This window comes from Salmo salar, chromosome ssa16 (assembly GCF_905237065.1).
Source record: "Salmo salar chromosome ssa16, Ssal_v3.1, whole genome shotgun sequence".
Classification (NCBI taxonomy): domain Eukaryota; kingdom Metazoa; phylum Chordata; class Actinopteri; order Salmoniformes; family Salmonidae; genus Salmo; species Salmo salar.
In genome coordinates, this window is record NC_059457.1 from 15,282,091 (window position 1) to 15,296,939 (window position 14,849).

At 42.5% G+C, this 14,849-nt stretch overlaps 2 protein-coding genes across 3 annotated transcripts in view; one reads left to right on the top strand and one right to left on the bottom strand.

The window, feature by feature from the left end:
- On the top strand, positions 1 to 11,852 carry tspan33b (tetraspanin 33b). 2 transcript variants are annotated; one of them, XM_014147920.2, is made up of 8 exons: positions 9 to 419; positions 4,550 to 4,607; positions 4,847 to 4,974; positions 5,166 to 5,240; positions 5,766 to 5,861; positions 6,640 to 6,768; positions 9,101 to 9,262; positions 10,276 to 11,852. In XM_014147920.2, exons 1-8 carry the CDS (start codon positions 324 to 326, stop codon positions 10,342 to 10,344), a joined length of 813 nt encoding a protein of 270 aa, XP_014003395.2. In that variant the 5' UTR covers positions 9 to 323; the 3' UTR covers positions 10,345 to 11,852. The 2 variants fall into 2 exon arrangements, with proteins under 2 accessions (XP_045552959.1, XP_014003395.2); XM_045697003.1 differs by lacking the exon at positions 10,276 to 11,852 and having other exon boundaries at positions 1 to 419; positions 9,101 to 9,585.
- ttc38 (tetratricopeptide repeat domain 38) overlaps positions 10,545 to 14,849 on the bottom strand; it is a 22,806-nt gene continuing 18,501 nt past the window's right edge. The window contains exons 12-14 of the mRNA XM_014147918.2: positions 13,559 to 13,718; positions 12,022 to 12,095; positions 10,545 to 11,027 (exon numbers count right to left, since the gene is read on the bottom strand). Of these exons, the coding sequence (XP_014003393.1) occupies positions 10,940 to 11,027; positions 12,022 to 12,095; positions 13,559 to 13,718 (322 nt within the window). The 3' untranslated portion in view covers positions 10,545 to 10,939. The remainder of the gene's footprint in view (positions 11,028 to 12,021; positions 12,096 to 13,558; positions 13,719 to 14,849) is intronic.

Genomic DNA, 14,849 nt, shown 5'->3' on the forward strand with positions numbered 1-14,849 from the left:
ATATATTTTGTGTAACCTGATTCCTGGGCTTGCAGGACAGTTCTGGTGCTTACCAGCCATGGCAGGGCAGCGTCACAGCTGCTAGCCCCCCTTTTTAGGCAGCAGCCACTGCAAACTTTACACAGAAGCTGATTCGTATGGTGGTCAAATATCTCTGGGGTTGGACTAGGCAATTCTGTGTTTGTTTTTGGAGGTTTTTATTTTATTTATGAACTTTTATTTAATCAGGACGTGCCATTGAGGTTAGAAGACCTCTTTCCCAAGGAAGACTTGGAAGTTTTCTGGGTATATTTATATTTTTTGGAGCATAGAAAAGAACAAAAATGGATAGGAAATTGAATCTTAACCGAGCCGAGACTTTTTCCTTCATCAACCCTTGGATAAGGTACTTCCTGTTCTTTTTCAGCTTCTTGTTCTGGGTAAGTGGAGCCACTCGGCTGAAGACCTCTAACATACTGTAACAAACATAAGCCCTAAGCACCAGTGATCTGGCTGTAGATGAATGTAATGTACAATGCAGTGTACAAACCATTGAGCAACAGAATGCTGCACCTCTAAAAAACAGAGAAATACGCTCTCAAGCTAAACGCTCATGAATTAAACATGCAGAGATATAACTCAAAGGTTTCCTGGGCTGCAAACAGCTGGCAGACGCTCCCTGTTTAGATGATTCACAACTGTAAAATGTCGACATTCACACCAACGATATATTAATCTGACACGTTGTTGGTGAAATGTACTGTCTCATTTCAATGGTTCTTCATTAACTTTGCACCGTTAACTATTCCTCAACTTGCTGAAAGTCTTAGGGGTGGTGTAAAATGTCATGAGGAATGGTTATCTTTTACATGACCAAAGTTACACGTTTGTTGTAGTGTAGACCTAAAGCCTACACTCTAAACTATTTAGCCAGTATTGTGTTTATTCAATGAAAAGCTTGTGTGTCTGGTAAGTCTTCAACACCACCGTTTGTTAAAGAGCATATTGTCGGTCTCCTATAGACTGATCTCTTCTACCAAGCACAGGGGCTGAATGGCTGTCCTAAAGCTCACATGACCATGTCGTCATTGTGAGTGTGCGGCCATGTGGCAGATAGACAGGGGGCTTGATGCTGGTACATGGTGTTGAAGCCATAGAGATAACACTGGGTTTTATCTCTATGGGTGAAGCAGACAGCTACAATAAGATAAAGGATAGGGCAGAGATTATGTGATAGACGAGAGACGAAGCACTCACGGGATGGGGGTCGCATTGAAGTTCCATTGGCTCTTTGTGCAGGAGCAAATCCCATCAGGAATATATTGCAACCTGTGATATCACAGCTCTATCAATCCTTCTTTATCCATGTCTAGACAGAGAGAACAGAGATGTGCAGAACGTGTTATTGAACCGTCCAGGCCAGGGGACCGGTGGCAGCCAAACATCACTGGGCTAGTTGTGTGTGTTTATCTGGACAGGCCCTGGACTGCAGTGCTACAGCCTTTTGTTCCGGTCTTGCCCCCCTGGCCTGGCTCAGCTGAGTCAGGGGCTCAGGCCGCCCCAACACAATCACCCAGGATACAGGACCGTTTCTCCCTGTTCAAAGCCTGGAAACATATCTGGAATACTTTCACCAGTGTACCTTATTCCCAGCACAGACCAACATTATTATTATTATTTTTTCCCCCAATTACGATCTTGTCTCATCCCTGCAACTCCCCATTGGGCTCAGGTGAGGCGAACGTGGAGTCATGCGTCCTCCAAAACATGACCCGCCTAACCAGACTTCTAAACACCCACTCTCTTAACCCGGAAGCCAGCCGCACCAATGTGTCGGAGGAAACACTGTTCAACTGGCGACCGGGGTTCAGCCTGCAGGCACCCGGCCCACCACAAGGAGTCGCTAGGGCGCCAAGTAAAGTCCCCCCAGGCCAAACCTAACCCGGACGACACTGGGCCAATTGTGCGCTGTCCTATGGGACTCTCGGCCACGGCCGGTTGTGGCACAGCCCGGGAATGAACCCGGGTCTGTAGTAACACCACTAGCACTGCGATGCAGTGTCTTAGACCGCTGCACCCCCCAGGAGGCCAGCACAGATCAATTCTATACAATAGCCATGTTTCAGCCAGCCAGCCCAGAGGGAATCACAGGCAACCTAAGAGCAACAATTACAGTATTGATTTATTTGACGACCGTGAAAACACTGGAGCTCCAATCAAACTGTGTTGTGTGTAGATAGATATATTATCTAGAGGTCGTAAATGGAAAAGTACACTGTTGCTAGGTATTGCTCTCCAACCAAGGCGGTTATGACAGCAACTCTTTTCAGACGTTGATGATTCCATGACAGAAAGACAGAGCACAACAAACCATTTGAATTCTGTCCTTGCTGTGCATAACCCACACAGATCCTCCTCGCAAACAAACCACACTATCTATCAAGACGTCTATGATTGTTAATGGTCAATGCAAGTCTCTCTTGCAAAATCTAGTTTTTATTTCAACGAGACAAAGCAGTATGAGACAACCATTTTTGTATGTTTAAATAGGAGCTTGTGTAATTAATTTCAGAGACATCCTACGGTGTACAAGCTCGCTCAGAACCACACACTATTGGCCATCAGGAAGCCAATCAGGGGGTCTGTAAACAAAAGACAAGTCATACAAATGATCATTCAAGGTGGTATAACAATCATGTAGGGAAATAGATTTTGAAAACAGAACTCTTAACTCCTTCAGGGCTGTGCTTTTTGAGAGTACACATCACCTACTGACAAGGACTCTAGCTCCAAGGACTCTAGCTCCAAGGACTCTAGCTCCATGAATAGGGGAGCCTATTCTGTCTGCCAAAAAATAATAGAAATACAATGAAGAGCTGGAACAACTATCAAATCTTCTGTCTGAGATTAGTTTGGCAAAGATGAAACTACACAACAAAAGCTGACAAATGAACCAGACAATTCCCCAAAAATAAATGGAGAGAGAAATTGAAGGCAAGGCTCGACTGATTTGATGAATGGCCCTAAGCCCAGGGTTGAAAACTGCAGCAACAAAAACAAAAACCAGTATTTTAAGGGCTCTATTCAATCTGTCAGGCTGAAGACAGTATGAAAACCAGTATTTTAAGGGCTCTATTCAATCTGTCAGGCTGAAGACAGTATGAAAACCAGTATTTTAAGGGCTCTATTCAATCTGTCAGGCTGAAGACAGTATGAAAACCAGTATTTTAAGGGCTCTATTCAATCTGTCAGGCTGAAGACAGTATGAAAACCAGTATTTTAAGGGCTCTATTCAATATGTCAGGCTGAAGACAGTATGAAAACCAGTATTTTAAGGGCTCTATTCAATCTGTCAGGCTGAAGACAGTATGAAAACCAGTATTAAGGGCTCTATTCAATCTGTCAGGCTGAAGACAGTATGAAAACCAGTATTTTAAGGGCTCTATTCAATCTGTCAGGCTGAAGACAGTATGAAAACCAGTATTTTAAGGGCTCTATTCAATCTGTCAGGCTGAAGACAGTATGAAAACCAGTATTTTAAGGGCTCTATTCAATCTGTCAGGCTGAAGACAGTATGAAAACCAGTATTTTAAGGGCTCTATTCAATCTGAAGACAGTATGAAAACCAGTATTTTAAGGGCTCTATTCAATCTGTCAGGCTGAAGACAGTATGAAAACCAGTATTTTAAGGGCTCTATTCAATCTGAAGACAGTATGAAAACCAGTATTTTAAGGGCTCTATTCAATCTGAAGACAGTATGAAAACCAGTATTTTAAGGGCTCTATTCAATCTGAAGACAGTATGAAAACCAGTATTTTAAGGGCTCTATTCAATCTGTCAGGCTGAAGACAGTATGAAAACCAGTATTTTAAGGGCTCTATTCAATCTGTCAGGCTGAAGACAGTATGAAAACCAGTATTTTAAGGGCTCTATTCAATCTGTCAGGCTGAAGACAGTATGAAAACCAGTATTTTAAGGGCTCTATTCAATCTGTCAGGCTGAAGACAGTATGAAAACCAGTATTTTAAGGGCTCTATTCAATCTGTCAGGCTGAAGTCAGTATGAAAACCAGTATTTTAAGGGCTCTATTCAATCTGTCAGGCTGAAGACAGTATGAAAACCAGTATTTTAAGGGCTCTATTCAATCTGAAGACAGTATGAAAACCAGTATTTTAAGGGCTCTATTCAATCTGTCAGGCTGAAGACAGTATGAAAACCAGTATTTTAAGGGCTCTATTCAATCTGTCAGGCTGAAGACAGTATGAAAACCAGTATTTTAAGGGCTCTATTCAATCTGTCAGGCTGAAGCGTAACAGGTTCCACAATAGAAATGTAAAAAGTCATTTCATATTGATCCGACATGTGCAGCATTTATCATAAATGCAGTCTCCGCTAAAGCGGCAACATTGCCTTTAAATTTCAATCACGCTGTCAAGCTGAACTTCTGTGATGCGGATTGAATAGAGCCCTAAGTTATTAACTGTTAAGTGTTCCCTATCTAAAAGAAGTTGTATTATTACTATTTTAAGGAGATTATATGCATATCAGATTTTTTTGGTCCTCTTTCAGGTCTTCTCCTTGCTGATTGTTGCTATAGGGGTATATGCAAAGGTTCAAAAAGCAACAGGTATGACCCATTTTATTTTGTATATTCCAAACCATGAATCTGTATCTGAAAATATGAATCAATACCCAAAGTTTTCTGCAATCTTAACTTCATGACATGGTTTGCTTTTCATTCATTCCAATATCACTGTGAAACTGTGAAATCAATCCCCAGTGGAGGTGCCCAGAAAGATCCCCCAGCTCATAGTAGGTTGTGTTAGTGGATCACACCACACGGTTGTCTGTGTTCGTCTCTTGCAGACACGGTCAGAGACACGTTCCTGATCGACCCGGCGGTCATCCTGATCGTGGTGGGCGTGGTCATGTTCTTCATCACCTTCTGCGGCTGCATCGGAGCCCTGCGAGAAAACATTCCCCTTCTGAAGACGGTAAGGCCAAGGTTTTCATATTCAAGCCACCTTGACACAATAAATGTGAAGACTGTAGGAAGAAGGTGCTCCTAAACGATATTCAGTATAACAACTTTATCCCTCTATTGGAGAATGTTAAAAGGTCAGGACTGGAAATAGCACTTATGAGCAAATCTGTACCTACCTGTAACGTCTCTCTTCTTCTCCAGTTCTCCTTCAGTCTGACTCTGGTCTTCCTCACTCAGCTGGCCATAGCTGTCCTGGGCTTCTTCTATTCAGACCAGGTACTGTTTCTACACTTCCTGGGGTCTGGTACTGCGCCTACAGCCTGGTCTCTGTCTAGTTCCTACTCTCTCTCTGTGCTGTCTTCGTGTCTGCGCTCCCTTCGCTGCTAAAACAGGACAGTTTAACCACACTCGTAGCATCCTCTCCCCATCCGCTAAATGATTCAAACGCTCTGTCACTTCAAAGTGGAACCAAATGTTCAATTTCAACAAGATCTCTTCTAGGACGTTTGCCGTTAATGACATTCAGGAGGTGCCTAGAGGCATGCTGCGGGTGACAGACAGTGAGGAAGGGAGAGGGGAGGTAGGGGGAGGGAGGAGATTCTCCAGAGGGACTGCGGGCTTATTACCACTCTGTTATTACAGCCGTCATAGCACATTAGGAGCCATCTATTCCAGCCCCAGGGCCCCCTACGTGTAGCTTTCTAAAAACATCCCCTAGGGGCCATTCCCATAATCAAACAAGCCAATTTACATGAACATAGTACTTTACATACCTATCCCCCTTCTCCTCTGTAACCCCAGACACGAGACGCTCTGGGGAAGTTTGTGAATAAAGCCATCGTGCACTACAGGGATGACCTGGATCTGCAGAACCTCATGGACTACATTCAGAGAGAGGTAATCTATTCCACTACATTCAGAGAGCGGTAATCTATTCCACTACATTCAGAGAGCGGTAATCTATTCCACTACATTCAGAGAGAGGTAATCTATTCCACTACATTCAGAGAGAGGTAATCTATTCCACTACATTCAGAGAGCGGTAATCTATTCCACTACATTCAGAGAGCGGGAAATCTATTCCACTACATTCAGAGAGGGGAAATCTATTCCACTACATTCAGAGAGCGGTAATCTATTCCACTACATTCAGAGAGCGGGAAATCTATTCCACTACATTCAGAGAGGGGAAATCTATTCCACTCCATTTAGAGAGAGGTAATCTATTCCACTACATTCAGAGAGCGGTAATCTATTCCACTACATTCCACACTTACATAACATGCTATTTTCTCTTAATAAGTTAAACCACATCACACCCGGGTTGAGTTCATTACAGCGAGACCCAATAGGCACACAACGCCATTTTGAAGTCTTTGCAACTGACCTGTTCCCGTTGGGGAGGTTGATTTAACATGTCAGCACAACTAACCAGGACACCACAGAGATGGCAGATCAAAAGTTCCATTACCACAGCTTCAATCAGGCTTTCCACATAAAAGCCCCTGAGTAACATGCTGTTCAATGCATTCTGCGTCTCCCCTCGCGTGTTCACCCATCTGCACATACGGGCACACTTTGGCTGCTGGTGGGTCCTCCCAGGAGTGGAGAGTGAGAGAATGTACCAGACAATGTTTCTAATGATCCCTTTTCCTTATATTTCTCATTCACTCAGTTCAAGTGCTGCGGCTGGAACAACTACACTGACTGGTCATGGAACCTGTACTTCAACTGCACCCAGGGGAACCCCAGCTCTGAGCGCTGTGCTGTCCCTTACTCCTGCTGCACCCCCGTACCAGGAGAGGTGGGTGGGGGCTCAGAACATACATACAGTGCATTCAGAAAGTATTCATACCCCTTTGCTTATTCCACATTTTGTCGTCACAGCCTGAATTCAAAATGAATTAAAACATATATAATAATCTACACACAATACCCCATAATGAAATGTTTGCCAACTTATTGAAACTGAAACACAGAAATTAATTTACATAAGTGTTCACACCCCTGAGGCAATACATGTTAGAATTACCTTGGGCAGCGATTACAACTGTGAGTCTTTATGGGTAAGTCTCTAAGAGCTTTGCACACCTGTATTGTACAATATTTGCACATTATAATTTTTTAATTCTTCAAGCGCTCTCCAATTGGTTGTTGATCATTGCGAGACAGTCTTGCCATAGATTTAAGCCGATTTAAAAACTGTAACTAAGCCACTCAGGAACATTCAATGTCGTATTGGTAAGCAACTCCAGTGTACACCGAGTGTATAAAACATTAAGAACACCTGCTCTTTCCATGACAGACTGACCAGGTGAATCCAGGTGGAAGCTATGATCCCTTATTGATGTCACTTGTTAAATCCACTTCAATCAGTGTAGATGAAGGGGAGGAGACCGGTTAAATAAGGATTTTGAAGCCTTGAGACAATTGAGAAGAAGAATTGCAACCGTTCTGGGTTTTTCACATTCAACAGTTTCCTGTGTGTATCAAGAATGGTCCACCACCCCCAAAGGACATCCAGCCAATGTGACAACTGTGGGAAGCATTGGAGTCAACATGGGCCAGCATCCCTGTGGAAAGCTTTCGACATCTTGTAGAGTCCATGCCCTGACTAAGTGAGGCTGTTCTGAGGGCAAACGTGTTCAATCTTCATGTTTTGTAAATTCAGTGTGTATTTGGCCTTGTTTTAGGTTATTGTCCTGCTGAAAAGTGCATTTGTCTCCCAGTGTCTGTTTGAAAGCAGACTGAACCAGGTTTTCCCTCTAGGCTTTTATCCTAAAAAACACCCTTGCTGATGACAAGCATAACCCATAACATGATGCAGCCACCACCATGCTTGAAAATATGAAGAGTGGTACTCAGTGATGTTGTGTTGGATTTGCCCCAAACATAACACTTTGTATTCAGGACATTAAGTTAATTTCTTTGCCACATTTATTGCAGTTTTACTTTACTGCCTTATAACAAACAGGATGCATGTTTTGGAATATTTTTATTCTGTACAGGCCTCCTTTTCATTCTGTCATTTAGGTTAGTATTGTGGAGTAACTACAATATTGTTGATCCATCCTCAGTTCTCCTATCACATTCATTCAACTCTGTTTTAGTCACCATTGGGCTCATGATGAAATCCCTGAGCAGTTTCCTTCCTCTCCGGCCACCGAGTCGACGGACGCCTATATCTTTGTAGTGACTTAATGTATTGATACACCATCCAATGCGTAATTAATAACATCACCATGTTCAAAGGGATATTCAATGTTTGCTTTCAAATGTTTTTACACATCTACCAATAGGTGCCCTTCTTTGTGAGGAATTGGTTAAATCTGTGTTTCAAATTCCCTGCTCGACTGAGGGAAATTGCATGTGTGGGGTACAGAGATGAGGTAGTCATAAAAAATTGTGTTAAACAGTATTATTGCACACAGAGTGAGTCCATGCAACTTGTGACTGCTTAAGCAAATGTTTACTCCTAAACTTATTTAGGCTTCCCATAAAAAAAGGGGTTGAATACTTATTGACTCAAGACATTCCAGCTTTTCATTTGATTACCTTGTAAAAAATATTATTCCACTTTGACATGTGGTATGTGTATTTTGGGGGCATTTCTGAATGCACTGTATGTACATTAACCCGACAGCAGCCTGGTCAAGGGGTTTGGATCCGTTGGGTTGACAGTCTCTGGACCTGGGTTCGAGTCCCGGTAGGGGCTAATCCCTGAATTTGCAGCGTTGGTGTCAGAAGTTGGATGGGTTAAGGTCACTAAACTTACATACACACAGGTCATTATGTATAAATGCAGACATTACCCTCATTACTGGAGAGAATTAAAACACTTAAATGGAGATCTACAGACAAAAGTATACACGATTTCTCACTCTGGATAGAATTCCACTGACCGTTTACAACGCGATCAGAAACTCATTAACTAAACATAAGAACCCAGGTAGTGCTACAACCTGCAGCAACTACATGGTAATTATAACAGATTCAATTAATCACAATTCATTTAAGTAGATGTGGTTGATTATAATTCAATCATATGTTATTACAATGTAATCATCTGTTTTGAGTCAACAGCGCATCATGATCGCTTATGTATGAAGTCTTAATGTTCTTTTGTCTCTGTACAGGTTGTGATCAACACCATGTGTGGCTTTGGGGTCCAGACTCAGAACTACCTGGAGGCCACCAAGTCCATCTATCCAGTGGGTTGTGCAGACAGGGCGGTTCTGTGGATTGAGTCCCACCTGCTATTGGTGGGGGCTCTAGCTCTGGGTCTCTCCCTGCCTCAGGTAACCCATGTACAAGGACTACATACAGAGGTGGAGTGGGGAACACCGGCGTCTCATAGTGGGTCTGCATACAACAAAAATGAGGCACAAGCAGATTTTAGATTCAGGTTGGGATGATAAAACCCACCACTGAGATGGTGGCCTACTTACCACATCTAAGATATTATCCATGCCTATATTCCCTCACATCCTGAGTGTGAGACACTCATGAATCACATCCCTATAATAGCCTTGAAAGCTTTCAAAATGTGGGATAATTTAGGTTGGTGTTTAATTAAGTTTATGACTCACCCACTTCTTGTCTGCTGGTACAGTAGCTCATTTCTCAGAGTGCTGTGTGCAGTTTGTACAGTCACTAATGAACGGGGCTGCTCACTACTCTCTAATCTGTCACTTCTCTCTCCCACTACAGTCTCTCCATCTATCCCTTCTCTCTATCCCTTGCTCTGATATTCCACTGATTTGGTCTCCTCCGAGAGGGAAGTGTGTAAATTACCCACGAGTCACGTCAAAACAATTGCCTTACAATTCCAACAGCTTTGATGTGGCGTCGTATTCAAGAGCAGGTGTCAATGCCTACTTTCCCTGTCTCTTCATTTATTTAACTGTTGTTTACATCACCCGATGCTGTGATCACTTGCACAAAAAAGCTCCTATTGATGCAAGTTAAAACAAACACAATGTGTTAAGGTCATAGAATAACTATGACTCTACAGTCTGTTTTCATCCAGATGTTAGCAAATTTCTTCTAAGCAAAAGAATTGTATCCACTGTGCATGGTAAAGCCATGCAAGTTTTGACCTTCAGAGACTGTTCTTAGTAAGCCGTATTAAGCTTTATTTAAGAGACTTACTTCAGTAAGTGAGTGGCGGTGTTGGGAGTGAGTTAGCACCCAGCCTGCGACCCAAATGAGACCCTATTCTATATACTGGGCTCGGGACAAAACTAGTGCACTGTGTAGGGAATAGGGTGATATTTGGGATGCAGACGGAGTGTGTTCTTGTCTCTGTCAGATTGCAGGCATTGTGCTCTCCCAGATCCTCATCTCTCAGATCCAGGATGAGATCAGCTCAGTGTTGTGAGAAGAGGATAGCCCGACCGACACAGAAAATAACAGAACGACTAGGAGAGAACAGAGAGAAGAACTACTGGCCACTCCAGTTAACAAAGGACATCCATCTACGGTTTACATTACACAGCCTCCGGAGCATCCGGTTTAGTGGTGTGCTGTATAGACCGTATGGAAGTGTGTTATTATATGCTGGACTTAGATGACTAAAGGTTGACATTGAAAGTGTTTATTTATTACATGATTTTAAATATGATTTATATTGACATGAGGATATTCTTTTCTGAAAATGACGTATTATTTATATTTCAAAGTGTGTTTGCTAATATAATTTGCTATATAACATACTGTAAATGTTGTGTTACAGAACATTCAATTGAACATAACATTTTCATAAATGTTGAAGGTATACAAAACATCATTGGATATTGATCATTGATAATAGACCGTGTTGAGGATCCAGGTGATCGTTTCTATTAGGTCCATGTACCTGAAGAATAAAGGCCATATTCTTCCACCAAACATCCAGTCAATTTGGGAAGGGTACCTCTGCAGTAGCCCCTGGTCCAGACTCAGTGTCATCCAGCTTTAGGCCCTCTGTGCCCAGGCTAGGCATGCAGGACATGGGCTCTCTGGATCAGCCGGTCAGTGAGGGGAGAGTTGGGCTTAGCTGCCTCACGCTCCACCAACAGACATCTCCAGGAGGACAGCACAACACAAGACAAAAGGACAGTTCTAGATTGAGTTCCTTAAGTAGAACATCTAACTGGAGAACAAAAAGGCTCTCAGCAATGGTAATCAGTAGATACAGAACACAGAGAATTGTGTCTCTATTGCACCCAGACACGCTTGCATTTTACAGACTTCAGGGGTGTCAATAAGGACAAGCTTAGCCATGGGAACATAGTGATGAAATTCAACAGTCAAGATTGCACTGTCGAGATATTGTTTTTTCTTCTACTCCCCTAACGAGGGCGCGCAGGGAGCAGAAGACGAGAGAAAATAAAATCTTACTGGACAGAGGACCATTTTCTTAGTCATGTGTATTATACTATACAAATATTGTACAGATAAATCAATATTGTGTATTTAGCCATTCCCTTTTGTTGGGTTCTAACTTAAAACGTATTCTTGTCATTATATAAAGAACTTATTGATTACGTTACATGTATAATAAATGCAAGCGTCAAGGATCGATGAAGGGTGAATAGGAACTCTGTGTATGAAAAGTTACTACGAGAGAAAAGGGAAAAACAGTATGACCGAGGTCTGTCGAGTAAGGCGAATAGAACGTCACTTGTAAACATCATGGAGAAGTGACCGGATAAAGAGTAGCTGCTACCAGATGGCTCGATCACGAAGACAACAGCACAAGAGACAGTACTGGCCTACAGATAGCAGTTGAGAAGTTACACCCCTAATCTCATCTTGACATATAAATGGTTGTTTGATCATGTGCAAAGTGTGATTGCAGCTGAGGCACCCAGTGGGTTGAATAAAACAGGTTAAAATGTTTTACTAGTTGGACGTTTGAGTTAACTCTGTTCAGAACTTTTTTTTTCTCATCAATGTCTATTTTTTCGGCATCTACGTCAATGTCCAATCACAGTGACACAGTATTGAAGCTAATAACACAGCAAATCGGCGCAAAAAGCCTTTCAATTGGAGGCAGCCCATCAATGTATTTTACCTGGCTAATTTCTGGTGATGGGTCACTCCTGACTTCATTGCTGCGTGAATCAGCAGCAGATTAAAGACATCTCTCTGAGAAATGGAACAAACAAGGTAATTACAATACACACTAGACACAACATATGTTTTTACCACAGAACATACTGTGTCTACCCCTCTGGATCATATTCACTAGGGCACACCATTTCAAAAGGTTGTGCAACAGAAAAAAACATCTTAATGGACAAGTTCGGGTAGCACCTGCCCGTTTGCTTCCGTTTACATTTTACATTTTAGTCATTTAGCAGACGCTCTTATCCAGAGCGACTTACAAATTGGTGCATTCACCTATAATATCCAGTGGAACAACCACTTTACAATAGTGCATCTAAATCTTTTAAGGGGGGGGGTTAGAAGGATTACTTTATCCTATCCCAGGTATTCCTTGAAGAGGTGGGGTTTCAGGTGTCTCCGGAAGGTGGTGATTGACTCCGCTGTCCTGGCATCGTGAGGGAGCTTGTTCCACCATTGGGGTGCCAGAGCAGCGAACAGTTTTGACTGGGCTGAGCGGGAACTGTGCTTCCTCAGAGGTAGGGAGGCGAGCAGGCCAGAGGTGGATGAACGGAGTGCCCTTGTTTGGGTGTAGGGCCTGATCAGAGCCGTTTCTTGCCAAGTGAATACGACCTTGCTGTTGTACCCATAGAAATAAGAATGAATAGAAAGGGCATCTCCATTCAGGTCAATGATAACATAATGGGTATACCGGCAGCCATTTTGAGTGTACAGTTCCCATGCCAGGAAGTAAAAGCAGGAAGAGTAGCCTTCAATCTGGGCTGTGATTTGTTGAGTCATCTCTACTGACATTACATGAGCCACATCAGTTAGCGTCATTTAAATGTCAATCCAGCATCATTTAGCAGACGCTCTTATCCAGAGTGACTTACAAATTGGTGCATTCACCTTAAGATATCCAGTGGAACAACCACTTTACAATAGTACATCTATATCTTTTTTGGGGGGGTTAGAAGGATTACTTCATCCTATCCCAGGTATTCCTTAAAGAAGTGGGGTTTCAGGTGTCTACGGAAGGTTGACAGAACATTCCAAATTACCATGGAAATGATTGCATCACAATACCAGGCAGCCATCGAGTGTACCCGTGAGTTTACCAGTCAATTGCCAGGGTCAGAGCTTCCAAGCCCATTCATTCTTATTTCTATGGTTGTACCTAAATAGGGATAGTTTTCCTATGGACAGTGCTTAAGGATGATTGCATTGTGGTTAAATAAACACAGGGTTAAATGATTTATCACTCATTGCATTGTGCTTTACATCCCCATCCCGATAGGCCTATTAGAAACACAGACTGCCATAGCCTGAATGCCTCAGTGAGTGTACGTCAAAGGTCCTTTTCTCTGACATAGATTATATCTATTCCTGGTCTAAAAAGCACTTCCAAAAGGACATTCCCTATTAAATTCTTTTTACTTCAGGCGTAGGTTTCAAAGCCCATAGAGCTCCTGAAAACCCTGATGGTTCACAAAATTGGGGCTCACCTGCGCGTCACTGCCTCCTATCTCCATCATGCGGTAGCGTATGGGCTGCAGGAGCTCCACGGCGCGGCTGTAGTTGCCCTGGTCGTACTCCAGCAGGGCCTGACACATGGGCAGCCCCACGCTGCCAGCCAGCTGGTGCTGGTGGTTCTCCTCTGGAACACTAGACACACAGCAGGAGAGAAGATCGAAGACAATAGAGATGTCAAAAGCCCTATTATACTTACAAACAAAATGTATGCTCTCACTGAACTGTATGTGATCCCTGCAGAAATGGAGCCAACAACCATGGTGTTACTAGCAAAACGAGGTCTGAGGTTTATTCTGGACTGTATAATACAGTTCATGACCAGAAGCTTCAGGGTTTCATCCTTACACAGCCAGACTAAAAGGTAAATTGGATTTACAAAACATTGTAGGATTAACATTTGATAAATGGATACTGTAGGGCATTACTGCATGCGATTGCGGAAGAGAGAAAGGTGTGAAACTGTCTAAAACGACAACACATCCCACCAGACAGAGTTGCTTTCATAAAATCTCTAGCCTAGACCATGCATTCCAATATGATTCCTAGACATTGGTGTGAGACAGGGTTGCATTTTATCACCTATTCAGTTCTTAATGTATATTTATGATCTTACTCTGGCCATCAAAGCCCTAGAAAAAGGTGTCTGTCTAAACAATGAACAAGTGTCTGTTCTTTTATATGCAAATGAAATCGTATTGAGCTCTGAAACTGAAGATGAGCTTCAAGAAAATGGTAAATGTTGTTAACTGATGTGAACAATGGAAACTGAATATCAATGTAGACAAAAAGTAGTACACTATAGGAACTAAAACACTTAGAACACCTTTAATGTTCTCCTGTGGTCCTGTCATATTAACGTTGTCAGTGAGCACAAGTATCTGGGGTTGATTATTAATACATTTTTGGATTACAATGTGTCTGTTAAGTATGAAGCTAACCATGGAAATTGTGCCCTTTTGTGCCATCATTACAAAAGTGTAAAACCATGGATGGCCTACCTTTTAAATGTGTATGTACTTTCTGTATTGATGGGTCCATTGAAACTGAAGCTCATACAACGAGATAAGGGATGATCTTTGTCAGGTGTCCAGCCAAAATTAACATTTTCACGGTCTTGATGAAAATAAATAATGACGTTTTATCCGGTAACAATAATGAAAATGCCTGCGCCAAAGCCTGCCACCGTATCCTCCAACGGAGAGGTTTCTTTAGATGTGCCTGATTGTCCTTTCATTCACTGTACCTTGCTTATGCAAACGTGTA

Coding starts and splice junctions, on each gene's coding strand:
- tspan33b (XM_045697003.1), top strand. CDS start 324: ATGGATAGGAAATTGAATCTTAACCGAGCCGAGACTTTTTCCTTCATC. Junction 420..4,549: donor TTTTCAGCTTCTTGTTCTGG/GTAAGTGGAGCC, acceptor GTCCTCTTTCAG/GTCTTCTCCTTGCTGATTGT. Junction 6,769..9,100: donor GCACCCCCGTACCAGGAGAG/GTGGGTGGGGGC, acceptor GTCTCTGTACAG/GTTGTGATCAACACCATGTG.